This window comes from Globicephala melas, chromosome 3 (genome assembly GCF_963455315.2).
Source record: "Globicephala melas chromosome 3, mGloMel1.2, whole genome shotgun sequence".
Lineage (NCBI taxonomy): Eukaryota > Metazoa > Chordata > Mammalia > Artiodactyla > Delphinidae > Globicephala > Globicephala melas.
The window spans coordinates 152,085,257-152,112,381 of record NC_083316.1 but is presented as its reverse complement, the minus strand read 5'-3'; the positions used below and the strand labels follow the sequence as shown (position 1 = coordinate 152,112,381).

Here is a 27,125-nt window from a genome sequence, read left to right as displayed (position 1 = left end):
AGAACTACCATATGACCCAGCAATCCCACTACTGGGCATATACCCTGAGAAAACCATAATTCAAAAAGAGTCATGTACCAAAACGTTCATTGCAGCTCTATTTACAATAGCCCAGAGATGGAAACAACCTAAGTGTCCATCATCGGATGAATGGATAAAGAAGATGTGGCACATATATACAATGGAATATTACTCAGCCATAAAAAGAGACGAAATTGAGCTATTTGTAATGAGGTGGATAGACCTAGAGTCTGTCATACAGAGTGAAGTAAGTCAGAAAGAGAGAGACAAATACCGTATGCTAACACATATATATGGAATTTAAGAAAAAAAAATGTCATGAAAAACCTAGGGGTGAAACAGGAATAAAGACACAGACTCACTAGAGAATGGACTTGAGGCTATGGGGAGGGGGAAGGGTAAACGGTGACAAAGCGATAAAGAGGCATGGACATATATACACTACCAAACGTAAGGTAGATAGCTAGTGGGAAGCAGCCGCATAGCACAGGGAGATCAGCTCGGTGCTTTGTGACCGCCTGGAGGGGTGGGATAGGGAGGGTGGGAGGGAGGGAGACGCAAGCGGGAAGAGATATGGGAATATATGTATATATATAACTGATTCATTTTGTTGTGAAGCTGAAACTAACATACCATTGTAAAGCAATTATACTCCAATAAAGATGTTAAAAAAAAAAAACAAAAAACAAATGTACAGCAAAGTGATTCAGTTACATATATACATTCTTTTTCAAATTATTTTCTATTATAGGTTATTACAAGATATTGAATATAGTTTCCTGTTTTATACAGTAGATTCTTTTTGTTTTGGCATACTTTTTTTTATTACAAATGTAAACCTTTTTGTTTCATGGCTATTTTTGTGAGGTTCCAACCAGACTGTGGAAGAGAAAGTCTTTGGAAACATCTAGGGAACTGGCCCTGGAGCTGCAGGTGTCCTGACCACCAGGGGGCACTGTGTCCTAGCCCAAGGCCTGTTTCTACCCAGGGGCTGTCTGTGCAGGGAGCTCTTAGTGGCACCATCTAGGTGAGCCCTGCAAGGACCCAAGGACTGGGATCCCAGGGCCCTCTCTGTTGGAGGACTGCCCAGGGCCCCAGGCTGCCACTTCTTCCTTTGCTCATTTGCTGTTTCACTTTCTCAGTCCTTCCTTCATCTGTTCATTCATATCCACTGTGTGCAGGCACTGGGGAGATGCTGAACAAGACAGACAAGCCCCTGCTCTCATAGGAATGACTTTCTAATGGGGACAAAGGGCAATGAAGAAACAAACACTTAATATAATGTCAAATGGTGGTAAGTGCTATAGGGAAAAATAAAGCAGGATAAGGGACTAGTGCATTATGCAGGTGAGGTGTCAGGGGGCTGCTGTTTTAGATAGGACAATCAAGGAAGGAGGAGGCAACATCTGAGCAAGAGACCTGAACACAATGAGACAGCCTGTTGTTTAGATATCTGGGAGAAGGTGTTTCAAGCAGGAGTCACAAGTGCAAAGGCCCTGAGGCAAGAATACATTTGCTGTGTTGGAGGATTAGTGAGGAGGCCGGAGTGGCTAGAGTGGAGTGAGCGAGGAGCAGAGTGATGGGGGGTGGACACAGTTTATCAGTGTCATGTATGTCTGAAAGACTTTAGTTTTAAGCACAATGCCAGCCCCCTGGAATGCTAAAAGCTGTGGGTGATGTAGTGTGATTTCTGCTTTAAAAATACCACTTTGGGGACTTCCCTGGTGGTCCAGTGGTAAAGAATCCACCTTACAATGCAGGGGACGCGGGTTTGATCCCTGGTCAGGGAACTGGGATCCCACATGCCGCGGAGCAACTAGGCCCGTGTGCCACAACTACTGAGCTCGTGCGCCTCAGCTAGAGAGCCTGTGTGCCACAAATTACAGAGCCCACACGCCCTGGAGCCTCTGCACCACAACTAGAGAGAAGCCCGCGCACTGCAACTAAAGACCCTGCATGCCTCAATGAAGATCCTGCGTGCTGCAACTAAGACCCGATGCAGCCAAAAATAAATAAAATAAATGAATAAAATAATAAACACATCTTTTAAGAAAATAAATAAAAATAAAAATACCACTTTGGCTGCTGCATGGAGAAGACTCTGGACTGGGTAAGGGTAGAAGCAGGGAGCTCTATCAGGAGACTGTTAAGACGTCCAGGCATGAGACAAGTGTCAGGGACAACCATGGAAGCCAGGTGTGGAACAGATTCTGAAGGTGGAATTTGCAGAATCTGATGTATGACACAGAAGATAAAGGAAGGAAAACCATAATTTTTACTGGACCAGGCAGATGAATAGTATTGCGGGGGTTTTTTGTTTTGTTTTTTGTTTTGTTTAACCGAGGTGAGGAAGGAGTTAGGGAGCTGGGGAAATTGCAAGTTTAAATTGGGACATGATGATTTGAGATACCTAGTAGATATCCAAGGTTTGACAAGCTGTTGGATACTAGAGTCTGGGGCTCCTGGGGGAAGGCCAGAGCTGGACAGGTAAGTTGGGAGTCTTTGGCATGTAGGTGTTATTGATAGCCACAGAACAGGATGGGATCCCAGAGAGTGAATGTAGAGAGGAAACATCTGATGGCCACTTTGGGAAGTAAATGAGACGCTGCCAAAGGAGGTGGAGAAGGAGCAGTCAGTGGGGCAGGAGGAAGGCATGAAGCCATGGGGAAGAGGGAGTGCACCTGGACCAGAGCTGCTCCTAGACAGGGTAAGAGGAAAGCTGAGAAACCACCATTGATTTGATAACCTGGAAATCATTATAGACCTTTTGAAGAGGGAATTAATTCAGAGGACTGGTGGGGACAAGAGCCTGACTGGAGTGGGTTCAAGAGAGAACGGGAGGAAAGCAACGGTGGCAGGGCGATAGACAACTCAAGAGGAATTTTACTCTCAAGGGGAGTAGAATAAAAGAGAGATAGCTGGAGAGGGATGTGGGATCAAGAGAGAATTTCTTTAAAGATGAGAACGCTTACATCGGTTTCTGTAGTGAGGGGGTGATGCAGAAGATGATGGTGGAGGGGGGAGAATAGCATGGGCCATGCCCTAAAAAGAGTTGAGGGGTGAACGCCTATTCGTCCACCCACACACTTCGGTCCCTGCTCAATTTCCCCCGCCGCCTGAGCTTAGCTGCCGGGGCTGAGCACTGGGGCAAAGTGGGGACGCTGACACCACCATTGGAGGCGCTGCACGCTCTGGAGCGGGATACCAGGACACAGCCCATCGCGACAGTCAGCGCTGAGCCGTGGTTGCAGGGCCACAGGCTGCTGACTGCCGGGGGTCGGGGGTAGGAGTAAGGGCAGGGCCCACAGGTCAGGATCGGGGCCGAGCCAAGGGCCCTTCCACCTCCGTCCGCTGCCATTATTTTCTGCCTTCAGTGGAGTGTTCTGCAAACTTAACTTCAAGCTCCCCTGTGTCCTCCTCCACTAACCCCACCTCGAGGTACCCCCCCCCCACAACTCTCTACCAAATCCGTCCGATTTAGAAATTCTGGAACCGCCAATGGCTGTGCCTTACGCCAAACTGTGCCTATCTTCACGGCGGCCCTGAGAGGCGAGTATTATTGTCCCATTTTTCCGAGTTGGAAACTAAGGTTCAGAGATGACTGAGGTCCAGATCTGTCTGGTTTCCAAGGCGGCTTTCCTTTCATTCCTCCAACGGGAGGCGCAAGGGGCCAGGAGAACGGCGGGTCGGGCTCCGGGGCGAGGAAGGTGTCCAGCAGCCCAGTCCCCGCCCAGGCCCCGTCCAAGCCCCGAGGACCGTGTCTTACAGCTCAAAGCGAGATGGGACTTCGTGATTGGGCGGAGCGGAAGGATTGGGTGGGGCTTCCCACCGCCCGAGAGGCCGTGACTCTGACAGGGGCGTGGTATCTGGCTCCGCCCCCTTACGCGGGCTCAAAGCGGACGACGGCCACGGGGGCGGGGTCAGAACTCGGGCGGCGGATCCCAACGCTGCTCTTTGGAGATCGCCGGCGAGCAGCGCCCCGGCGGGGCCGGGCAGGTACATGCGACAGCGCGGGGCGTCTCGGGCAGGACCAGGCGGGTAGCAGAGGCCTACTGGGGACCACAGAGGGTACTGGGGGTCTTAGCCAGCTCTGCGCTTCCTCCAGTGGGCCGGAGCCCCTACCCCCGCCCTCGCCTTCCTGCGGCAAAGCCGGCTGCGGCGGGGCTGATTGGCGCCTGCGCCGCTCCCTACTCCCCGGACTCGGCCAGTGCATGGGGCCCGGGCGGGAGAAACTGAGTCACGTCTGGATGGTAGCAGGCCTGTGTGGGAGGCACCACCCCCACTGAGCTCCACGATGAATCCCCTTCCTGGCCACGCTTTGGAGTCCCAACCCCCACCAGCCTCCGCAGGGGCCGCGCCCCCGCGCAGTCCCCCCCAGCGCCCAGGGGTCCCGCCCTGGCTCCCAGCAGCTTCGACTGGGCCTGGAATGGCTAGGACCCGCTCCAGCCGCCTCCCTCCCCACCCCTCCCCCTCGCGTCCGAAGCCCCTGTGTGCTCCCTCCGCTGGCTCTCCGCACAGTGTCAGCTTACATGCCTTATATAGTCCGAGCAGGCTCCAGTCGAGGCCTGCCTGCCGGGACCTGGGGGCGGGGGAGAGGAGCGCCGGCCCCGGACTGGCCTTGCCGTCCAGTCCGAGGCTCAAGGTTGGCTTGGGAGGAGGCCGTGCCAAATTAGCCCTGCGATCCACTCCTGGATGAGAGGAACCTCAAGACTGGATGCGGGCTCCCCTCACCCTCCCAGTTCCTTAGGGAAGGGGGGTTGCCCCTGTCTTTCTAAAGTGAGGTCTGCCAGCTAGTAGCCCAGCCAAACCTAACAAGGTGCCCGCCTACCCTCCCCCTGGGTGTGCTCAGCGTCTGCCCGTGCCTGCCTGGCACTAGTCCGAGGCTGGTGTCCTGTGATGGGCCTGCCTGTGCACCCACTATGCATCACTCACCTTTTCTCTCCTCTCAGGAGCGGCACCATGGATTCCTTCAAGGTGGTGCTAGAGGGGCCAGCACCTTGGGGCTTCCGGCTGCAGGGGGGCAAGGACTTCAATGTGCCCCTCTCCATCTCCCGGGTGAGCCTAGGTTGAGGCAGGGGCTCCTTCAGGAATCTTTGGGTGCTCAGATCTCCAGTGAGTGATGGGAGGCGTCTGAGCAGGAGTGAGCTGAGGCCAGTAGGCCAGGAGGTGTCCAGGTCCAGAGATGTGGGCTCCTGCCACAAGGACTGCCAACTAGGCAGATACTAGGAAAGGAGCTCCCACACTTCCACAGCACTGCACTGTACCTGATGCCAGTCCACGAAGCTCCTGGGGCCACCTTCGAGGCTCAGGGAGATGCCATTTCTGGAGGAGGGGAGCCTCAGTTCTCCAGGAAGGGCCTAAGCTGCTTCAGGGAGCAATGCTTGGAGCTGGACCCCAGGCAGGGCACTCTGACTGCAGGATCTCACTCCATCCTCATTGCCACCCAAGGAATAGCAACTGTCATCCTGTTTATCCAGTTGAGATAACTTGGAGAGGTGAAGGGGCTCCTTCAGCGATTCCATGGCAAAGCAGGGATTGGAATTCAGGCACAGGGATGGCCTGTAGTTTTTGTGGGTGGGTGGGTTGCCTCTCCCCAGCCTATGTGAGGACCTTTATCCCAGCCACTGGTCCCATTCAGGATGCAGTGGCCTTTGACCCCAAGCAGGGGTTAGGACCGGGCTCTAGGGCTGTGACTTCAGCTCCCAAGAGCCTGTTCTGGTGGGGGTGGAGCTGAGGGCTGGCTCCTCCCTATGGCAGGGGGATTGCCTTATAAGCCCAAGAATGCAGTCCCATGCTGGGATGGCCAACTGGTGGCTGGAGTCTGCAGAGCTGGAAAAAAGCTGGCCTAGGCTTGGACCCCTGAACCGCATGAGTGGGCCCCTCAGCTGATCACCACCAGGCTGTGGCTCCAGCTGTGGGGTCAGTTGTGGGACATAGAACAAACTGCCTGCACTGAGAGCACGAGGCCAGCCCTTGGGTTGGTGTCTCTGACTGTGGCCTGGGGGTCAGGAGGGGGTGGGGACTTCCTGTCACCATATCCGCTTGTCCAGAGAGGCCCACCCAGGCTCCTGGTGGGCAGGCAGCTATTGGCAGAAAGCCCAGGGCAAGCACAGCCTGGAGGGGGCCAGAGGGCCCAGCTAGAGGGGGCCCCAAGGCAGTCTGTCAGAGTTGGGCTTGGTGGCCAGGGCAGGCAGGCAGTCACTGTTCCCAGGGACCCTTCCACAGGGTTCCCTGGAAGCTGCCCTACCAGCAAGGTAGCCAAGGGCAGTGGTGTCCCTACCACATACACCTATCCCACACCCAGTTCTCAAGCCTTGCCAGCCCTGGAAACCTACCCTATACTCCCCTCCCTGGGAAAGTGCTGGCCAGTGTGGCTGGGGCCTTGGCTGACCTCTGAGTCTCAGTTTCTTCATTGGTGAGGATGGGCAACAAAGTAGCCTAAGGGGTGGACTTTCAGATGTGGCCTGTTGGGGGCAGTCTGAGCCCAGGCTTCCTTGTCAGCAGCCCCAGCATGTGGGTGGGGCCACTAGCCGAGCCCATCCCTGGATTTGGACCTAGGCCCTGGTGGGTGGGTGTGTGGGGTGGTCTTTTCTGAGCTGGGCTGGCACCCTTTCTCTCCCCTGACCCCAGCATGGAGTGGGGCAGGGAGGGGCTAGGGCTGGCTGTAGGCCCGGGCCTGGGAGATGAGGTAATGTCTGGGACTTGGGGGTTGGGCTGCTCAGTGGAGCCCTCAGGCTGACTCACCCCCTACTCCATGCAGTGTCCAGCCCCCTGGCTTTTCCCCTCCTTGGTCCCTTGGGCCCTCTTGCTTCTCTCTCCAGACACACCCCGCCCCCCCTGCCCCCCCCATTCTGCTTCTGTCTCCACCTTTCTGATCACTCCCCTATCCCTCCTGTGCTTCCTATCCTCCTCACTCGAGAGAAGGAAGTAGTCCCCAGTTCCCCATCTCCTCTCTGGGAGCCAACTGCTCCTGCTCAACCTGAGACCCCCACCTCAGGCTTAGCCCACACCTCCCAGGAGCCAGCCAGTGTGGGTAGGGAGTGGCCAGACCAGGTTTCCCGTCTACTGACTCACCACGACCTTGAGTAAGTCACTTCCTTGCAAGGGCATCACTTCCCCATGCCCATTATAAGGGGTTGGATTGGACTAGAGGTAAGTAGGGGATCCAAGCCCTAAACCCAGCTAGGAGGTCAGGGGGTCTTTCCAGCCAGAGGGCTGACCTCTGAGTTGGGCCCCAGCTCTCAGCAGAGATGGCCTGGTAGGGTGGGGCCTTAGGGTCAGGGTCCTGGCCTTGCCTCTTGAGTTGCTAGCTGGGTAACTTGAAGCAAGTTACTTAACCTCTCTGTTTTTCCATGTGTAAAATAGGTATATTCCCAGACTCTACTCCACAGGGTTGTTGAAGGATTCAGTGTGTGGCAGTACTAGGTACTCAATAAGCGTAAGCTGCTATTACCATTTAGCAGGTGAAGAAAGGGCCACCCAGCTGTCTTACCCTTCTAACTTCCCAAGCATGAAATAGAGCCATCAAACCCAGTTCTCCCTTCTTTCCCTAGTGCCATTAGTCTCTGCATCTGGTCCCTCTGCCATCTCTCTGGAACCCCTTATCTCCTCTCTCTGCCTCAACTGAGTCTGAGCATCAGCCTACCTGATGAGCCTCATGGGGCCACAGACAGCCTGTACCCCTCAAATCTCACTGTGAATTTGCCTCCCAGCACTTCCCCACAAGCCTGCTCAATGCCAGGCCCCTTGCCAGATGGCCAGGCAGCCCTGTGGGCTTAGACTTATGAACAGCAGTGCCACTCCTGCCTGTGTTGCTGCCACTAGGCTAGAGGGCTGGGAGGGCCCAGTGGGGTTCTTCAGAGTCACCTCTATCTGGACCCTGGCAAATACCCCACCCTGGGCCTTAAAACTGCTGTTGGTTCCTCCCAATCTCAAGGCCAAATCCTGGTTCCTTCCAGCATTTGAGGCCGTCGTAAATAGCTGGACTCTCTCACACCATAGGCAGCCCATCCCACTCTCCTTTCGCCAAAGCCCACCACTTCCCAGAAGTCATCCTGATGGTTTCAGCTCATGTTGGTGGTGACCATTCCTTCCAGCCTAGTATTGCTTCTCATTTGCCATGGGAACCAGGGATTCACAACTCAGAGCCTGAAGGATTGAGGGCAGAGGGTGATGTGGCAGTTGAGGGCTTGGGGATGACATCCATATTTATTTACAACCTATGAAGCCCCAGCTGACATTTTGGACCCCATTCAGTCACACTGATCACCGGGAACCTAGAGGTGAGGGGGCCTATTCCTGGTGCTTGAAGTGTTCCAGTAGATCCCTGACGATGGCTCCAGGACAGGGTGCTAGGAATGTAAGAGGTCAATGAGAGCACCCAACAGTGCTCAGGGAGGTACATGCCACACGCACAAGCCAGAGGGCATGTCTGGTGGGTGGAATGGCCTGGGCGAGAGGCCAGCAGGGGCCTCAAAAGGCTGCGGCTGGAGCTGAGAAGCTTGGGTTTTAGCCTGAAGGTGGCTGCTTGTTGATGTCAGCAGTTTCTGGACTGTGGGGAGGGTCCCTGGAGGTGAACGAATAAATAAGCAGGGTGATTGGGGCGGTGGTGAAGCTCAGGTGAGCCCCACCCCCTTCCAGATGGCTTTAGTATGCAGCAGCTGCCCAGAAATATGTTGAATGAAGAGGCCTCTGGGTTCTGCACGTGGGGCAGCTAAGGAAAGGCAGGGTTGGCTGCTGTTGGCCTGAGTTTGGCCTGCAGAGCCTTGGGCCTCCACGATCCTCTGTCTCTCCATAGCTCACTCCTGGAGGTAAAGCTGCGCAGGCCGGCGTGGCCGTGGGCGACTGGGTGCTGAGTATCGATGGTGAGAATGCGGGGGGCCTCACACACATCGAAGCCCAGAACAAGATCCGTGCCTGTGGGGAGCGCCTCAGCCTGGGTCTCAGCAGGTATGCGGGCGCTGAGCAGGCCTGGCAGGTGGGCATGCCATTGGGGCTGCCCATCAACACCCCTTTCCCTTCTCTTTTAGGGCCCAGCCGCCTCAGAGCAAACCGCAGAAGGTATGTGAGGGGCTTGGGACATCTGGGTGGCAGGCGGGGTGGGATTGGACGTCCGGGCTGAACTGCCCTCCCTGGTGCAGCCTTGGTATCCCCATCCCTGGCTGGGAGTAGAGGGTGGAGGCCAGAGCTGGGGAGTCTGGGGACTGGGAGTTGGGCCGGGGGCTGCCGCACGGTCAGGGTACCACGCGTATCTGCCTGTCTGTCCGTCTGCCTGTCTGCCTCCCGCCGGCCTGTGCTGCAAGCTGCACTAGTCCGCCCTAGCCCTCGGGCCGCGTGGGCTGAGATCATCGCTCCCAAATGGGCCCCTTGAAACCCGAGTCGCCCCTTCCCCGTAGCCTCAGGCCAGATGTGTGGGGGTGGGGCTGGAGCGCCGCAGTCCTCTCCGCGCCAGGGGGGCACCCCACTCTAGCCAGGTCCCCGCCCCTGCCCGCCCTGCCCGCTCTGTCTCCGCCCAGGCCCTGGCCCCAGCCGCGGACCCCCCGCGGTACACCTTTGCACCCAGCGCCTCCCTCAACAAGACGGCCCGGCCCTTCGGGGCCCCCCAGCCCGCTGACAGCGCCCCGCAGCAGAATGGGTACGTCCACCCTGCCCGCCCACATCCCTCCTGCCCGCCCACCGCCCACGCCATCTGTCCACAACCCCACGCCCGCCCGTTGCCCGCTGCTGCTCAGTCTGCGCTGTGCCCCAGCCCGGCCGGAACCGTGCGGCAGCGACCCCTGGCGGCCAGGGCGGGGACTGCAGGCACAGGGCCCCACCGAGGGTGTGGCTCCTGCCTGGGCACTGTCCTCCTGGAGGCTCTGAACGAGGCAGCGCCCCCTCGCTGGTGGCCTGGGGTTGGGGTTTAGTGTCGGGCCGTCTGAGCCCTAGACGCTCAGTGCAGCCTTGCCTCAAGCTATTCTGACCCCATGCCGTCTTTCTTCCTCCCCTTGTCTATTTCTTTGTCCCTTTATCTGTCCGTGTGTCTATTTCCTTCACAGGTGCAGACCCCTGACAAGTCAGTGAGCCCCCTCTGCCTGTCCCTCTCTTTCTTCCTTTTGGCACTCTGGGTGGTGGCCCCTCCCCACCCTGGCTGCCCTACTCTCACCTTGATTGCCCTCCTCCCCTCTCACTTACCTATCGAACCTCCCACCCAGCAGGGCCCTGGCCTTGCCCTTCCCCACTCTGCCATCACCATAGCCCACATGTACCAAATCTGGGGAGGGGCTGCCCCCACTGCCCACCCCAGCATGAGGTTCTGAGCCACACCCTCCCCACAGACAGCCGCTCCGACCGCTGGTCCCAGACGCCAGCAAGCAGCGGCTGATGGAGGACACGGAGGACTGGCGGCCGAGGCCTGGGACAGGCCAGTCCCGTTCCTTCCGCATTCTCGCCCACCTCACGGGCACCGAGTTCAGTAAGTGCCATCCCAGGGCAGGGCAGACTCTCTTCCTGGCCCCCAACCCGGGCCTGGGCTTAGCTGGAGCCTGCTCCGGCACCCCGTGACCCTCTGCCAGGGCTCAGGGCTGGGGTGGCCTTCTGTCTGCTCTTGGTCAATGCCTGCCTCTGCCCTCTCAGTGCAAGACCCGGATGAGGAGCATCTGAAGAAATCAAGGTAACAGGACGAGCTCCAGCCCCTCTTTCTCACTTCCTGCCTCTCCCATTCCACCCACCATCCTGTGTCTGCTCCTGGCCATCCCTAGCCAGGCTTCTCCATTCTCCTTCCTTTCTTCAGTCCTCCTTCCCTTCCTCCCTTCCTCCCTTCCATCTCTCCTTCCTTCCACTTTCTCCTCCTTCTCTCTCTGCCCCTCAGGGAAAAGTATGTCCTGGAGCTGCAGAGCCCACGCTACACCCGCCTCCGGGACTGGCACCACCAGCGCTCTGCCCACGTGCTCAACGTGCAGTCGTAGCCTGGCCCTCGCCGGCTGGCTGCCCTCTCTGCCTCTCTCTTTCTGTTCCTCCTCCCAGGCACCCCCCCCCCTTGGTGCCTCCAGCTTCTGCCTACCTCACCCCTCCCTTTCCTGCCCCTGGACTGAGCCTCCTACTGGCCTGGCCTCGGCTGCCCTCCTGGCACAGGGCCCGGCTCCATCTGACACTGTCTTCACTCTTTGCCCTATGGTACTGCTGTCTGCCAGGTCTGTGCTGGCTTAGGCATGAAAATAAACATGCTCGGCCCTGCTTTTTCTGCCTCTGTCTTCTATCTTTGTAGGCTTGGTTTGCATTTGGGGTAAGGGGGTGTTAGATGGATAAGATCCAGTATAGGCCCTGCCAGTTTGGGTCTCAGTGGGTGGGGGTACCCAGAAAAGGGGGCCTTGCCATCAGAAGGAGACCCAAGAGTTGCCCCAGAAGTGAGAGCCTTGCTCCACCTCCCAGCCCTGTGCCACAGACCAGCCAGCTGGAACCTGGCTAGGAGAAGCTGCCCTACCCATCCCTACCCCAGTGGGACCTGGAGTCCAACCCAGCAGCTCTCATGCACCCACACATCTCCCATGGGGCCAGCAGGACCAAGGTTGGGGGGTGGAGCCATGCCAGGAGCCTTAGCCGTGCAGGGCCTTGAATGGCAGATCTTACAGCCAGGTGCCCAGGACAGAAGCCCCAGCCCCAGCTTCAGCTACACCCCAGGAACCCTGGCCTGGTGAGAGAGAGTGGGCTCGGGCCTGGGGAAGGGTGGGTAGCCTCCAGAGGCATGGGGGTGGGCCCCTCCAAGCTGCCCCGGGGTCTCCCCACGGTCCTGTGGCGTCCCTGGGCACCCCCCTGGAGTCACTTTCCTGGCCTTGGCAGGCCCTACCACCCCCAGCCCCACCAGCCGCCCGCCCTGGGCTGTGGACCCTGCATTCGCCGAGCGCTACGCCCCGGACAAGACTAGCACGGTGCTGACCCGGCACACCCAGCCAGCCACACCCACGCCCATGCAGAACCGCACCTCCATTGTGCAAGCTGCCGCTGGAGGGGGCCCTGGAGGCGGCGGTGGCAGCAATGGCAAGACTCCCGTGTGCCACCAGTGCCACAAGGTCATCCGGTGGGTGGCCCTGTTCCTTTCCTACCGTGGTCTTTCCTGACCTCAAGTCCAGCCCTGGTGTCTTTCTGATCTCTGCTCCCCATATATCTCCCCACTCATCTCAGCCGCCCCTGCGGGAGGATGAGGATTCGGTTCCCTATTGGAGTGAGGGTAAGGACCTGGGCTGGTTCCTCAGGTTCTGAATCCCGCACTCCTTACCCGCAGCCCACCCGTCATTAGCCTCTGTTCAGCATTTGCCCTGGTGAAATGGAGGAAGTGCCAATGACACAGCCAAGCTGCAGCCCTAGACTTGCTGCTCTCTGGGCAAGGAAGGGCCTCCCCTTCCCAGTCCCTCTGCCTCTCTCCTTCCTGCTCACTCGGTCTCTCTCCGCTAAGCCTCTGAAGTCCCTCCCTCTCTGCACTGCTCCCCGGGGCCCAGCAGAGTCACACAGCCCCCCAGAATCAGTGTGACAGTGTGCCTTCGTAGTTCTCATCCCAGGCCCTGCACTGCTCTAGATTCCTGTCAGCTCTTAGGCTCTGTGAAGCACCCCCTCCTTCAGACATCCCCATTTCTCTGGGACCTGCAGGGCCCTCCCCAGGCCAGATGGAACAGGCAAGCAGGACAGGGTGGGCACCAGGCTCAGCTCAAGTGCCCACTGGTCTTCAGGGCTCACGGGCACTCCAGGCGTCCTGCCCCCCCTCCCAGGGCACCAATTCCCTGGGTTCAACTTATTAGGCCCAAATCAGCAGCTCTCACCCAGTGTAACCTTCCTCCTTTTCCAACACTGCCCCTCTCCCTCATCTCCTGTCATCAAAACAGTGCAGCTTTGTCTCTCTTGCTGTGTGACCTTGGGCAAGTCACCTCCCAAGTCTGTTTCTCCCCTATTTGGAGATGGAGAGAATGAACTTTCCCTTCAAGGCTTCATAGTAGGTTTTGGGTAAACCCCATGGGGTTCTAGCCAGGAACCCCGACTTCGTTTGCATCCATTCCTGCTCACTGCCCTTGCCTCCCGCCAGGGGCCGCTACCTGGTGGCGCTGGGCCACGCATACCACCCCGAGGAGTTTGTGTGCAGTCAGTGTGGGAAGGTCCTGGAAGAGGGTGGCTTCTTCGAGGAAAAGGGCGCCATCTTCTGCCCGCCCTGCTATGACGTGCGCTATGCACCCAGCTGTGCCAAATGCAAGAAGAAGATCACTGGCGTGAGTGGGGCTGGTGGGTGGCTGGGAAGGCAAGTCTGACCCTTGAGTGTTGAGGAGTGTTGTTGAGCAACTCCTGAGCCTGGGAGCTCTCCCTGCAGGAGCCTATTGGAACCTTACCAGCCTAACAGTCGGGCTGCTATATTGACCTTACTTTTCATTAATCAGGATCCTCTTAAAAATGACCTAAATCCCACTCAAAAGGGCTCAAGCAAGAGAGTGTTGGCGCAAATAATCAGAAAGGCTGAGGGGTGCTAACTTCAGGCCCAGCTGAATGCGTATCCCAGGGTCATCAGGAGTCTTTCTACTACTTGCCTCTGGTTTCATCTTTGTTGGCTTAGTTCCCAGCATGCTTTTCCCTAGAAAGCGGCAAAGATGGTGCCACAGTGGCTCCAGGGTTACATCTCCCCAGGTTAGCACCACAAAGTGAAAGAGAGCATCTCTGTGCCAGTTGATGTATAAAGAGTCCCAGTGCTGATACTCATCTCTGAACCAAGCCCCATGACTCTAATTGGCCAGGCCTGGGTGACACCCCCTCCTGGAGTGGGGTCTGGTGGCCTTGCCTGAACCACAGGACTGGTTCCTTGAAAATAAAACCAGGATGACATTACCCAAAGAAGGGAGGTAAGTGCTAGTCAGGCCAAAACAAGAGATGGCTGCTGTGTGGGGATTGCATTCAGCTTCGGTAATAGAAAACCCCACTACAGAGGTTGAAACAGAAGGAGTAATATTTACTTCAATCACAAGAATTCCAGGGGTGGAATAGCAGCTCAAGGATGCCTTGAGGCTTTTCCTCTTTTTAAGTTCCGAAACCCTTAGCATGTAGATCTTTGTCCTCAAGTGTATTGTGTCATGGTTGGGGCAGATGCTTTCTTTTAATGAGGTTTTGCCTTTTGACTCTGGAAGAAAAACCAGGAACTTGAATCCTTATCTCAGTTGTTGGAATTGTTATCCTGTGAGCACCTGGACCATGGGGGAAGCTGGCAAATCCAGTATTTTAGCTTCTGTCCTCTGTAAGGGAGAAAGGCAAAAGAGAAGGGGGTTGTGACAGGCTTTTGGGAGGCTAATGCACCGTGTCTGCCGCCCCTAGTACATATGAAAACGGAAACTCTGAAAGATGACTTGATGGGCTTGAAGGACACAGGACTATTGATTTGCAAAGCCAGAAATTTAGGCTCAAAAACTTGTGATTCAAAATCCTGTTCTCCTCGCTGAGGCTAAATATGCAGCATAGCCTGGCCTGGTCTCCGGCAGGGCAACCTAGCTGCCACCCAGAGCTGGGCTTGGGACTTGAGTCAGCACAGGTCATGGGTTAAGAGTGATGCACTATCTACCTTCTCCCATTCGTTCTCTTTACTGAGTGTGGGCAGTATGCCCCACGCTAGGGACACCTCGTGAAGAGACAGGCGTGGCCCTGCCCCCAGGAGCTCACACAGAGGAAGGGGACTCTGAGGGTGTCAGGGGCTCAGCAGCCTGAGGAAAGGGGAGCATAACAGGCAGGGTAACAAGTTGAGGGGGTTTCAGTTGTACCTGTATGGAAACTGAAGTCCAGAGAGAGGCAGAAATTGCCCAAGGCTGCCGAGCATGAGGGCCGAGCCAGAGCAGCCCCAGGCACTGCTGACTTTCAGCTTGGGCTCTTCTTGCCGTTCACGCTTCTCCCCATTTCTGGATTCATAGGCAGAGCTTCCAGATGTGGCTAGAGAGCTCTGTAGTGATGGTCATGTTAGTGACGATTACCTTGACCGCAAGTGATAGAAAAAATAATGGCGGCTCTTACTTACCTAAGAAAGTCCAGAGGTGGGCAATCTGGGACTTGTAGGCAGATCCAGGCTCCTGGATCTTGTTTCTCGGACATTCTCAACATTGGCTTACTTACCACTTGTAGTCCAAGATGCCGCTTGAGCTTCAGGCAAAATTTCCACGTTCCAATCAGCAGGATGTTGGAATGAGAAGAAGGCTTTTGGGAGCCATCTTTAGAAGATGCTGCCACCCAACCCTTCCGCTTCCATCCCATTGCCCAGAACTCAATCGCATAACCACACTGAGCTGCAAGGGAGGCTGAGAAATATAGTCTGGTATAGATATGTGCCCAGCAAAAAATGGGGGTTCCATCAGTAGACTGGAAGGGAAGAAAGGATATTATCACAGTCTTGTGTTGTGGGTAATTTACTACACGTAGGCATCCAACTAATCGTACTACGAAGTCAGTTTGATTATTCTCATCTTACAGATGAGGAAATTTTGCCCAAGATCACAGTAATTTCTCCACCAGCCTAGGCCATACCCTGTTGGACTGTTCTAGCGGAACGGGTTGGATCCCAGGACCTTTCTTAAGCTGGCATCTGGGTTTGTTTCCCACAGATCAAGGCCCTGCTGTTCGCTGATGGCCCTGCCTGTGTTGCACAGCACTCTTGTCCCTCCCTGCCCCAGTTTTGGGTGGGCAGGGTTATCACCCAGGCCACAGATGAGGAGGCAAGGCTCACAGAGCCTGACTGGCTCCTGGGTCCTAGAGTAAGCCCAGAGTAAGGTGGCAAGCCCTGCTCCTGCCCCAGCCCAGGCCAGTGGTTCCACAGTGTGGCCCAAGGGCCCTCAGCTTCCCCTCTTGCAGGGACTCCAGGGCCTGACAGACCCCAGGAAGCTCCTACCTCACCCTCGCATGGGGCAGAAAGCTAACCTTCCCAATTTACCACGCGCTTTGGGCTCTCCCTGTGCCTGGTGCTTGGGACTATGCCTGCTCTCGGAGCTCAGAGTGGAGCGTGGGGAGAGAAACACAGGACAATCAGGTTGTTTCAGCAGAGTTGGAGGGGACACATTAGAGGGGACCTGTCCCCTGGTCTGGGGACCCTCTGGAACACTATGCTCTCAAGGCTCACCACTCACCACCAGCCCCCCTCACTCTATGCTCCAGCCACATGCGCTTCTCCATTTTGCCAGTGTGCTGTTCCCTTCACCACAGGACCTTTGCACAGGCTGTTCTCTGCTAGGAATACTCTTTAGCACTCTCTTTACCTCATTTTTTCTCATCCGGGACTCAAATAGCACTTCCTCAGGGGTACTTTCCCTGATACCCACCCTCCCCACCAGCCCAGGCTCCCCACTGTTTGCTCACTACCTTCCAGTCCTGTTGTCCCATCTCTTCCGCAGGGTGCACTTCATGGGTTGGGACCAGGGCTGTTTTGCTCACACATTATGCTGTGCCCAATATATAGGAAGTGGTCAATTAACACTTGAAGGAGTGGATGGAAGTGGCCTCTAAGCTGAACTTAAAACATGAGTAGGAATTAGCTTGGAGAAGGATCAGGGGAAAGTGCTCCAAGAGGAGGGAAGAGCTGTGTCACAAGGCAACACACAGGGAGGGTGTAAGATGAGGCGGAAGAGGGGGGCAGGGGCCGTGTTAGAAGTTCAGAGCTGGGGACTTCTGAGGTCAGGTGTGCCTGGCAAGCTTCCCTGGGGCAGAGGGAGACAGCTAGAGGAGGAGAACTGAGCTGCTGGCCCTGGGTCAGCATGGTGGGATGGGAGAGGCAGATAGATTTAGGAAGCTTTGGGCATGAGACAGGGAACACTGGCTCACGGGTTCTTCTGGATACTGGCAGAGACCTGCCTCCCTGCCCATGTTCCCACTGGGCCCAGCTCTGGGCTCCCCATGCTCCTGCCAAGACCCTGTTCTGTGGGCTCACAGCCAAGTTCCTTCCCCCAACCCTTTGTCTTTTCCTTGCAAAGAGGCAACACCAGGCAGTGGGAAGGGCGAGCTTTGTAGCGAGCCAGACTTGGGCTCAAAACACATTTCCACCATCTATTGGCTGTATGACCTGGGGCAAGTCACTTTCTCTGGGCCTCACTAAAATGGGGGTGGCAGTAACTTCCTGGCCAGGGTGGTTGAGAGGTATATGTGAGATGTGACAAATTTTTTTTTTTTTTTTGGCCACTCCACACAGCTTGTGGGATTTTAGTTCCCCGACCAGGGATCGAACCTGGGCCCTCAGCAGTGAGAGCATGGAGTCCTAACCACTGGACTGCCAGGGAATTCCTGTGACAGATTTTATAGAGGTCACACGGGCCAGCTGAGAGTTAGGTGCTTCCCACGCTTATGTCTTGTCTTACTTGGTCCACACTTCATTTTTAAATTAATGGCCAACATTGAAAAACTGGATTTGACTTTAACACCTAGATTTCCACCTGAGCCTTCCAGGCGTTCCTGAATGAAGTGGTCAGCACCACCCCCGCAGGGAGAACAGGTGCTCTCCTGCAGCACAGTCCCCACCTGGCCTTGGCAGGTACTGGGTCTGGGACCCCTGGCTTTAGATGTGGGACCATCGTTACAACACCCCCGCAAAGCTGGGATTAGGCTCTCAGTTCAAAAGGGAAGGAGCCAAATGTAAAGAGAAGGTAAAGCTGTTGGGCAAGCCACACAGCTAAGGTCTGGCTGAACTCAAAGATCTGATCCCCCCTCCGGGCTCCACATTGCCTTCTGCCTGCTCCGGATAGGAATGCTGCTGCCCTGGTTGGCCCGGGGGTCCCAGCCCCAGGGAGAGCTCAGCCCACCAGCAGCCTCTGCTTTGGCAGGCCTCCATTGGAGCAGGTTAACTCAACTCACGAGCACTTGTGATGCATACCCATGGACCAGGCACTGTTGGGATATACCTACTAACAGGACAGTTGGTATTTCATGCCCTTCTGGACCTTACACTGGATCAGGAAGAAGAGGGGGGTGGGGAGTAGACAATAAGCAATGACAAAATAGGTAAATTACCTGGTAGTATGTTATGGAAAAAAGGAAAGCGCTATTGGGAGTGTGGCTTTGGGAAGGCGGGTTGGCCTATGAACTGGTGGTGTCAGAGTGGGCCTCATGGAGAAGGTGACCTTTGAGCAGAAACTTGAAGGAGGTGAGGGGTGGGCCTTGCAGGTATCTGGTGCAGAGCAGTCCAGGTAGAGGGGACAGCTGGTGTGAAGCCCCAAGACGGTGTGCCTGGTGTGTCAACCAGGGATGAGAGGCCATATGGGGAGAGCAGAGGGACAGAGGCCAGACTTGCTGGCCTCTGGGCCCTTGCCAGGGCTTTGGCTTTTGCTCAGAGAAATGTGGACTAGGCAGGAATTGGGGCAGAGAAGGATGTGGCCTGGCACAGGTTGATATCAGTCTGTAAGGGCAGAGGGAGGAGCACAGAAGCCAGTTTCATGCAGTCATCCAGGTCAGAGGTGCCCAAGGCTCACATCTCACATCAGGGAGGCTGTGAGAAGTGCTCAGAATCTGGACGCATCTTGAAGGTGGACCCAGCAGGATTTCCTGGTGGACCTGAAGTGAGGTGTGGGAGAAAGCAGGGAATTTGGTCCACGTGGATGGAGTTGCCATCAACTGAGATGGAGACAGCTGTGGGAATGCGAGAGGTATGGGGTGCAGAGATGGGGAGCTGAGCTTTAGACGTGGCGTGGTGGACAGCCACGGGGAGACCTCAGGGTTGGAGAAAGAAAGTAGCAGCAATGCGTGTGCAGACGTAACATTTACCCTGAAAGAAAGAGGACCCAAGCCTGCTTTCCTGTGTCCCCGGCTCTGGAGAGGAGGGTGCTGAGCTGCCAAGTGACTGTCGCTTCCTCCCAGGAGATCATGCACGCCCTGAAGATGACCTGGCACGTGCATTGCTTCACCTGTGCGGCCTGCAAGACACCCATTCGGAATAGGGCCTTCTATATGGAGGAGGGGGCCCCCTACTGCGAGCGAGGTATCGGGTGGAACAGGCAAGGAGGCGGGGCTGGGTGAGGGGGCGGGGCGCGGCAGGGGAGAACCCAGGGGCCCCTTCCTCTCTGTGTGTCTCCAGACTATGAGAAGATGTTTGGCACAAAATGCCGAGGCTGTGACTTCAAGATCGATGCCGGGGACCGCTTCCTGGAGGCGCTGGGCTTCAGCTGGCACGATACATGCTTCGTGTGCGCGGTGAGTGCCCCTCCTCCGACTCAGGCCCCGCCCCCAGAGCCCTGTGTTCTTCACCAGCCTCCCTCCCACCCCTGCCTCTGGGATTCCGAAGAGGTTGGGAAGGGGCCTCTCTTGCCACCTCCAACCCCATGTAACTGGACCTTGGCTGTTCCCAGATATGTCAGATCAACCTGGAAGGAAAAACTTTCTACTCCAAGAAGGACAAGCCCCTTTGCAAGAGCCACGCCTTCTCCCACGTGTGAGCCCCTCCCACCCACTGCTGCCACCCTGCCCTGTCCAGCTGGAGGGGTTGCTGGTTCTGGAGTCATCGCCCCAGATTTCTGGGTAGGGCCAGCAAAAGTTGCCCAACCCCGACTCTTGGCCTGAGCCTGCGGTTCCCCGAGCCCCTGCCCACCCGCTTCACCTCCCCTCACTCCCTCCACCACCTCCGCACACTGGTGCTGGCCTCACCGGCCCCTCTTCACGTCCAGTGCCACAATAAACCTATATCCAGCTGTGTCCAGCGTGCACTTCCCCCTACGCATCAAGAAAGGTGGGGTCTGAGGCACGTAGCAGGGTGGAGATTAAGTTTTCCAGGCCTTACTGTTCTGGTGGTCCTGTGATGGGGACACGGAGGACGCTCAGTCAGCAGGAGGAGGCAAAGGGGAATCGCATGTGCTGGGCCCAGCACCCGCAGAAGTGGGGGGCACCTGGGCTGGCCTGGCGTGGAGGTCAGAGAAGAGGAGTTGAGGGGCATCCTCAGGGATGGGACATGGAAAACAGTACGCCAGAGTGAGGGCCTAGAGGGACCGCTGCCATCTGTATGCTGCAGGCAAAGAAGGTGGGGCTGGAGAGGGCAGCCCTCTGGTCCTGGGAAGCCACAAGTGCCAGGACAAGGAGCCAGGACTGCTTCCTGAGGGCAAGGTGGCGGTGGGGAGATCAGGGCACAGAAGTGCTCAGATCTGTGTTGTAGAAAAAGCCCCGAGAGCCGTGAGTGGGGTGAACAGAAGGAGAGAGACTGGGAGGAGGGGCAGGACTCAGGGGAAGAGAAGAGCAACAAGCCAAAAGGCAGAGATGGGATCCAGTGACAGGTCCCAGGGAGCCCAGAGTGGAGACCTGGGATGAGAGGTGAGGAGAGGAAGGAAGGCAGGTTTGCTAGACATCTGGAGTATACCAGTCATTCCTCACATCATCTTACATGATCCTCCTGGCAACACTGTGAGGTGCCTGCAGTTATTCTCATTTTATAGATGAAAGCCTAGGAAACCTGACCAAAGTCGCACAGATGCTGAGCCATGAGCCAGACTAGAAGGCAGGCACGAAGCTGGCTGCACTGCCCTGGGACTGGCCGGCACTGAGTGCCATGCTCCAGGGAGGATCCTTCGGAAGCTTACTTCTGTCTGCTGCCTCAAAACCTGGAGGCTATGGTGGTGGCCCCATCTTTCCCTGGGGTCTCTTGCTTCCCACTGGTGCCCTCCACTACCCCAGGGAGACTGTCATTTCTCCTGTTCCAGGTTTGGACTGGAGAAGGACTGAGGAGAGGCCCCAAACTAGGCCAAGACAATTCAGTGCGCCCATGGCCACCTGTCCTCCAGGGCTCCCTTGGCATGAGGAACCTCAGCACATCTAAAGTTGTTGTCATTCTCAACAGATGCTTGGGCCTGTCCTCTTTAAGAGAAGAGAAGGGCCTCTCTGTTGTGTTCTCTCGAGGACCCCTGGAGCATGAGTGCAGGGCTTCCTGTGTTGTTGGATTGGCCAAAAAGTTCATTCGGGTTTTTCCAATTTCATGATGTCTTGCCAGAGCCTAGAACAGTGCCTAGCACACAGTGGATGCCCAGTGAATGTTTGCTGAATGACTGAATGAGGTGCCTATGGGACATTTAGGAGACCAATTCAGGGAGCAGCAGAATATTCAAGTCTAGATTCACCTTGGATTCAATTTGGCAGTGAGTTTGGGGTAGTTATCACAGATACTTGTCTTTGATGCCCAGAGAGGGGCCCAGGCAGGTCACAACAGGAGTAAGGCAGGTAAGATGTCATTTTCTTTCAACATAGTTATCCCTGGCTTATTTTTTTTTAAGAATTTCTTGTTGCCTTTTTAAAAATATTTATTTTATTTTTTTTGGCTGCGTCGGGTCTTTAGTTGAGGCATGCAGGGTCTTCATTGAGGCATGCGGGATCTTTCATTGCGGCGTGGGCTCTTCGTTGTGGCGCACGGACTTCTCTCTAGTTGTGGCGTGCAGGTTTTCTCTCTCTAGTTGTGGCACGCGGGCTCCAGGGCGCGTGGGCTCTGTAGTTTGCGGCACACGGGCTCTCTCGTTGAGGCACGTGAGCTCAGTAGTTGTGGCACTCAGGCTTAGTTGCCCCATGGCATGTGGGATTTTAGTTCCCTGACCAGGGATCAAACCCATGTCCCCTGCATTAGAAGGCGGATTCTTTACCACTGGACCACCAGGGAAGTCCCTAGACATCCTTGGCATATTAAATGCAGAGTATCTTTCACTTCCACAAAGAAATATACTCCCTCCCACTTCTCTTGAACCATGAAGCTCTCTCAGTCCATCCTTGGTTTCCATGGAGAGGGGTGGATGGTGAGTGCTGCTGGAAGCCGTCTGTGGGGGGCCTTCTGGGGGCAGCCCTGTGGGAATGCTGAGCTGTAGCCAGATCTGCCAGTTTACCAACAGCGTCCAGAGATTCAGACTTCTATGTGAAATTTGGTTTTTCAATGTTGGCAACTAAGTTAGATTTTTTAAAAATCCTATAAAAAAAAAAAAACGTGGACCAAATCCAGTGTGAGGATGGCCAGGGCCGCAGCATAGAGAAGATATGAGAGATGGGGGAGTAGCAACATCACAGCACAGGGCAGAGAAAGCAGAAGCAGCTGCCAGAAGTGGAGGACCACAGCCTCTGGAGGGAGGGAGCTTGAGGCAGGGAAGCCCAGGCGGGAAAGGAGTGTTTCCAGAAGTCGCCAAGGGTGTCAACCAGGCAGGTAAGGCCGAGGAGTCCCCATGGCCTTTTGCAACAGGGTGAAGTTTGCCAGATCAGTTTAGCAGAGAGCTGGGGCCGATGCCAGGGTTGGAAGATCAAGGGGGAGGGTGTAGATGAGAGTGTAGACGGCTGTCTTAAGAGGCTTGGCTGTGGTGGGCCCAGAGGACCACTAGCAGTCGTGGTCAGCTGAGTAGCCAAGAGGGGTGGAGGAGGCAGCTTGGAGGCTCCTGCCAAGGGAAGGTGGTTGAAGAAATTGGAGGGCAGATGTAAAGGGAGAGTAGAGCAAAGAGCAGAGAGCTGGGGACTGAACCTCAGGAAAGCAGAGCTGGTCTGGATGGAAGTAAAAACAAGCATGGGCACCTGCTCTGAACAGCCACCTCTCTCTCTGCCGGAACCACAGAGCAATCTCTTAGATGTCATTTAATCATCAAAACATGCTTAAGAGAGATATCATTAAAGATGTTCAGATGAGGGACCTGAACATCTGAGGGACTTTTCCCTCAGAGAGGGAAAGTGACCTGTCCAGAGCCACCCAGCCTGAATGGCCCGGGTCTGCTGCTCCATGGATCAAAGGCCAAGGTGCTCCCCCACGGCACCTCCAAGCACCCGCCCTCCCCAACACAGAACTGCAGGGATCACGGTGTTCTCAAGCTTGGGTGTGAGGCTATGCAGGTGGAGGCCAAGGGTACTGGGAAATGTCTTTGTACCGGGCATGGGAGGCCATTAGCACCCTTGGAGAGTGCAGTCCCCCCAGCCGAGGGGGCAGAGCCCTTGGCGGGGGGCTGAGTGGGCAACTGGAGAGACAGCAGGCCAGGGAGGGGCATTTTCCAGCCCTGAGCAGCTTGAGCTCATTGGAAGTCAGCAGGGAGACAGGTGGTGGAGTACAGGGTACACAGGCAGGAACTGATGATTCTGGTGCTGCCTTCTTGGTGCTGGGCCCCACCTGGGCCTTGGAACACTCACAGGGTACACAGAGTCCTGCTATAGGAAGGGAGCTGAGGCTACGGGCTAAAGGCCCCTGCCCCATGGCACACAGGGGCAGCAGCCAGGGCTGGGATTCGAACCTGAGTTGGCCTGAGTCCAAAGCCAAACCTGAGAGTGGAGGAAGGGCTCCTCCCCAACTGGGACCTAAAGTGGAGCAGGGTAGGGCATGTGGGGGTGACCCTAGGGTTCCAGGAGCTATGGTGGGGCAAGAAGAAGCTTGCTGGGAGCCTGCGGAGAACTCAGGAGGCTGGGGTCAGCCCTGGGAGACTGTGCAGTGGGGTCACTACAGAGTGGCCAGGGAGAGTCCCAAGACCAGCCTAGGTTCTCCCACTCAGGGCCTGGGAGCAGTAGAAGGTCAACTCAGCTTTCACCCATGTCCCTTGCCACTGACAAAAATGACTACTACTTGGAGACTAGGTCAACTAGGAAGGACCCTCAGCTGCATTTCAAACTAGTTTAAGCAAAAACAGGGATAGCCCAATGATTATAAAGAGACACGTTATTAAGAGGACTCAATGCTGGAATTCTTTACCTTCTTTCTTTTCTGTACTTCTATGTTCGCCAGTCAAAGAAAAAAAAAAAAAAGGGATAATCTGTCTCATTTAACTTAAAAGGTTAATGGCTTCAGACATAGCAGGATCCAGTACCCATGGATGTATATCAGGAGTCTCTGAGCCCCCGGGTCGCTGTCCGCACCCCCCACCCCCAGATCTCCCCCCACCTCCATTTCTCAGTTCTGCTTTTCTCAGTGCTGGCTTTATTCTCAGGCAACTCTCCCCATTATTAGCAAAGACGCCCCTCAGCCAGCTCCAGGCCCACATCCAGTGGGGCCAGCTCAGGGCTGGCTCCCATTGGACTGACTTGGGTCATGTGTCCATTCCTGAAGCAGTCACTGGTTCTGACCCACTGGCCTGAATCACATGCTCCCCTCTGGAGCCTGCAGTGGAAAATCAACTGGAAGACGGGCAGGGATGCCTGACCATGGACATCCACTGCACTGGGCAGACATCCTGCTCTCCACGCCTAGGATCCCTGCCCCCTGACTCCTTCCCTAGACCCCACAGCTGTAGCCTCAGGAGCTACTACCAAATTCCAGGCCAGCCCCTGGATGCAAAAATGGGGGTGCTAGAAGGGGAAGCAGGGAGGGTGTGTGCTATGCTGAAATGATGCAGGACAGACTGGGGTTCCCAAACAGATTTTGCCACTCACCAGCTGTGTATTACAGGGCGAGTAACTGCCCCTCTCTGAACCTCGGTTTTCCCAGCCGTGAAATAGTAATAATGGCCAACGTGTCAATAGCACCTACTATGTGCAGTTGCCATTTTAAGCATTTTCTAGATACTTTTTAAAAATCCTCAAACAGGGTCTTCCCTGGTGGCGCAGTGGTTGAGAATCCACCTGCCAATGCAGGGACATGGGTTCGAGCCCCGGTCTGGGACGATCCCACATGCCACGGAGCAACTAAGCCCATACTCCACAACTACTGAATCTGCACTCTAGAGCCCGTGAGCCACAACTACTGAGCCTGTGTGCCACAACTACTGAAGCTCGCACGCCTAGAGCCTGTGCTCCACAATGAGAGAAGCCACCACAATGAGAAGCCCGCGAACTGCAACAAAGAGTAGCCCCCCCCCCCCCGCTCACCGCAACTAGAGAAAGCCCTTGCGCAGCAACAAAGACCCAGCACATCCAAAAATAAATAAATAAAATAAACAAATTAAAAAAAAAACCTCCTCAAACAGACCTTATGAGGTGGGTACCATCATTATCATCCCCATTTTATAGTGAGACAAGAAAGGCCAAGCAGAGTCTAAAGTCACACGGTAGTCTGTGCAGCTCAGGAGCAGAGCTAAGTGGTGAAAGTGGCTGGCCCCATGCCAGGGGCAAGACCTGGAAAGTGCTGGGAGCATTGTAATGATGAGAGGGCAAATTCTGAAGGTGTGCTTGGTAGGAACTTGCAGAGGGAGGGTGAGGGCAGAGAAGGCTCCACCAGCTGGTGCTGAAAAAGTCCTGAAACCTACATGTCAGCCTTGAAGCCTTCTCTGAGAGGTATGGGGGAGTGCAGAGCAGGAAGGTGGGCGTGGGAGGGCGGGGCTGCAAGGAGGAAGGGGAAGAGGTTCTTGCTTCCTAAGCCTTCATCCAGTCATATCTTATCCTCACAACATGTTGTCAAAGAGGAAACTCAGAGAGGGAAAGCATTTTCCTCAAGGTCACACAGCAAGTGACCAGCTTCTGGATCTGAATCCTCTCTCTTTCTTGGCTTTTCCACTCTGGGGACCCAGAAGCCATTGGACTAGGCTCCCAGTGCTGAGGGGGTGAGGGGCAGGGAGGAGCTGGAGATCTAGGAGTGGGAGAGACTTGAAGGGTGATCAGTGCTGGGAGTGGTAGACATGAAAGCCTGGTGGGAGGGCCTCCAAGGAGGCACCCAGCACCCACCCACCAAGGCTGAGTGTGTGGGTTTCAGGGGCAGCAGGTAGCTGATGGGAGGCAGATTTGCAGAAGAGGTAGTGATCATTGGTCACCCTGCTCCCACCGGTTGAGGAAACTGAGGACTACAACAGGGCCACTGAACTTGGCAATTTAGTGGTCTCTGGTGACCTTGGCCAGAGCAGTGCCAGGGAAATGCGGGAAGGAGACAGACTACAGATGTACAAATTATAGGATGATAATGATGTGGAGGGGTGAAGGGTAGGCTCCAAGGAGGGTGAGCAGGGAAACTTCTTGCTCCCCTGAAAATAGAGAAAACTGGGCATGGGGCATATGGGGACTCTGTACTATCTTTGTAATTTTTCTGTGAATTTCAAACTGTTCTAAAATTAAGTTTGTTTAAAAATATAGATGGCAAAGAGGTAAGAGTGGGTGTGGCTGGAGTTTGTAGGTGGCTGGGGGGAAGTAGGAATTTGAGGAAGGGAGAGCATGCAGGTAGGGCTTCTGTTTTTTGGATGTGAAATTGAGTGAGCAGGAGGCTGGGGAGGGGGCTTCGGGATGGGGAGATGAAAGGCATTCTGGGCTGGGAAAAGTCAAAGGAAGCAGGAAGGGATGAGGCTGGAGATCCCTCTACCTACCGCTCCCAGGCACCCCTCAGCCCTGCTGTGGGGTCTTCCTCCCTCCCCGGAAATCCTACTGACTCTGCATGGGACTTGCTCCAAGTGGGGGCCGTGGAGAAACCAGGGGTCCATGGGCATAGTGGACGCAGAGAGTTCCCATGAAATGTATTGAGTTTTAAGAGGTTCTTCCCACCCCAAAGTGCTGGGACCCACTGCTGGAGATCAGTGCACACACTGCTCTCCTCCTCTTGGCCCAGCTGGTTACCCAACTCAGAACTCAGAGGCCCCACCACCTCCCAGATTGGACCAGGTAAAGTTTGCTCAGGTTCTGTCACCTCCTCTGGGAAGACAGGGGTGGGAGGCTTTGTAGGTGGTGGTAAAGGCTTCTGAGAGCTGCAGAGGGTTTCAGGATTCCAGCTCAGACAGGAGCAGAGATGCTCCAGGAGGCCCTGGCAGTGGTGTCCACTTCCTCTCGAGGGACTCCTCTTAGGCCCCAGTGTTTTCTGTGTTCAGAGCTTTGGGAAATTAAGGTGACAGGAAGCTGGCCCTGGAGTGTCCTTGGAGGAGCCCTGCCCTGAGAGTCTGGGGTTAGATTCCTCTGGGAGGCCTGAGGCTTGGGAGAGAAGGCAAAGGATCTCCTAGTCTAGCCCCACCTGAGAGGACTCAGGGGGCAGCTGGTAAGGGAGGGGTGCTCAGCATAGGGTAGGGCAGGGATGGGGTAGAGGTTGGCAATGTTGGGGTAAGGAGCTGAGAATGGTCTAGGAGGCAGGGATGGAGGGGTGTGGTTGGGAACAGGGATCAGAATGGGAATAGGGTAGGTTGGAAAGAGGAGGGTGCAGCTAGGGATGGGGTCTGATGAATGGGTAGTGGGTGTGTGCTAAGCATGGGGTTGGGAGTGGGGCTGGAGCTGGGAGGGGAAAGAAATGGGCTGGATTTGGAGATGAAGACAGC

At 55.7% G+C, this 27,125-nt stretch overlaps 1 protein-coding gene and 1 non-coding gene across 4 annotated transcripts; both read left to right on the top strand.

The window, feature by feature from the left end:
* The first annotated feature begins 3,903 nt into the window (after positions 1–3,903).
* On the top strand, positions 3,904–19,656 carry PDLIM7 (PDZ and LIM domain 7). 3 transcript variants are annotated; one of them, XM_030846899.3, is made up of 13 exons: positions 3,904–4,017; positions 4,971–5,076; positions 8,819–8,970; positions 9,051–9,081; positions 9,537–9,655; positions 10,338–10,474; positions 10,636–10,672; positions 11,631–11,692; positions 11,839–12,076; positions 13,073–13,253; positions 18,844–18,964; positions 19,061–19,176; positions 19,332–19,656. In XM_030846899.3, exons 2-13 carry the CDS (start codon positions 4,981–4,983, stop codon positions 19,416–19,418), a joined length of 1,377 nt encoding a protein of 458 aa, XP_030702759.1. In that variant the 5' UTR covers positions 3,904–4,017; positions 4,971–4,980; the 3' UTR covers positions 19,419–19,656. The 3 variants fall into 3 exon arrangements, with proteins under 3 accessions (XP_030702759.1, XP_069901384.1, XP_030702763.1); XM_070045283.1 differs by lacking the exon at positions 9,537–9,655 and adding an exon at positions 10,059–10,075 and having other exon boundaries at positions 19,332–19,651; XM_030846903.2 differs by lacking the exons at positions 11,631–11,692; positions 11,839–12,076; positions 13,073–13,253; ... (1 more) ...; positions 19,061–19,176; positions 19,332–19,656 and adding an exon at positions 10,871–11,236.
* Positions 19,657–23,600: 3,944 nt separating this feature from the next.
* Positions 23,601–23,718, top strand: LOC115847269 (small nucleolar RNA SNORD97). Its single transcript, XR_004037240.1, has one exon. It is a non-coding gene; the product is annotated as a small nucleolar RNA SNORD97 (small nucleolar RNA).
* The last annotated feature ends 3,407 nt before the right edge of the window (positions 23,719–27,125 follow it).

Excerpts from the sequence above, each read along its gene's own strand:
- PDLIM7 (XM_030846899.3), top strand. The coding sequence starts at position 4,981 with ATGGATTCCTTCAAGGTGGTGCTAGAGGGGCCAGCACCTTGGGGCTTC. Across the intron at positions 8,971-9,050 it reads CTCAGCCTGGGTCTCAGCAG|GGCCCAGCCGCCTCAGAGCA; the intron begins GTATGCGGGCGC and ends CTTCTCTTTTAG. Across the intron at positions 9,082-9,536 it reads CTCAGAGCAAACCGCAGAAG|GCCCTGGCCCCAGCCGCGGA; the intron begins GTATGTGAGGGG and ends GTCTCCGCCCAG.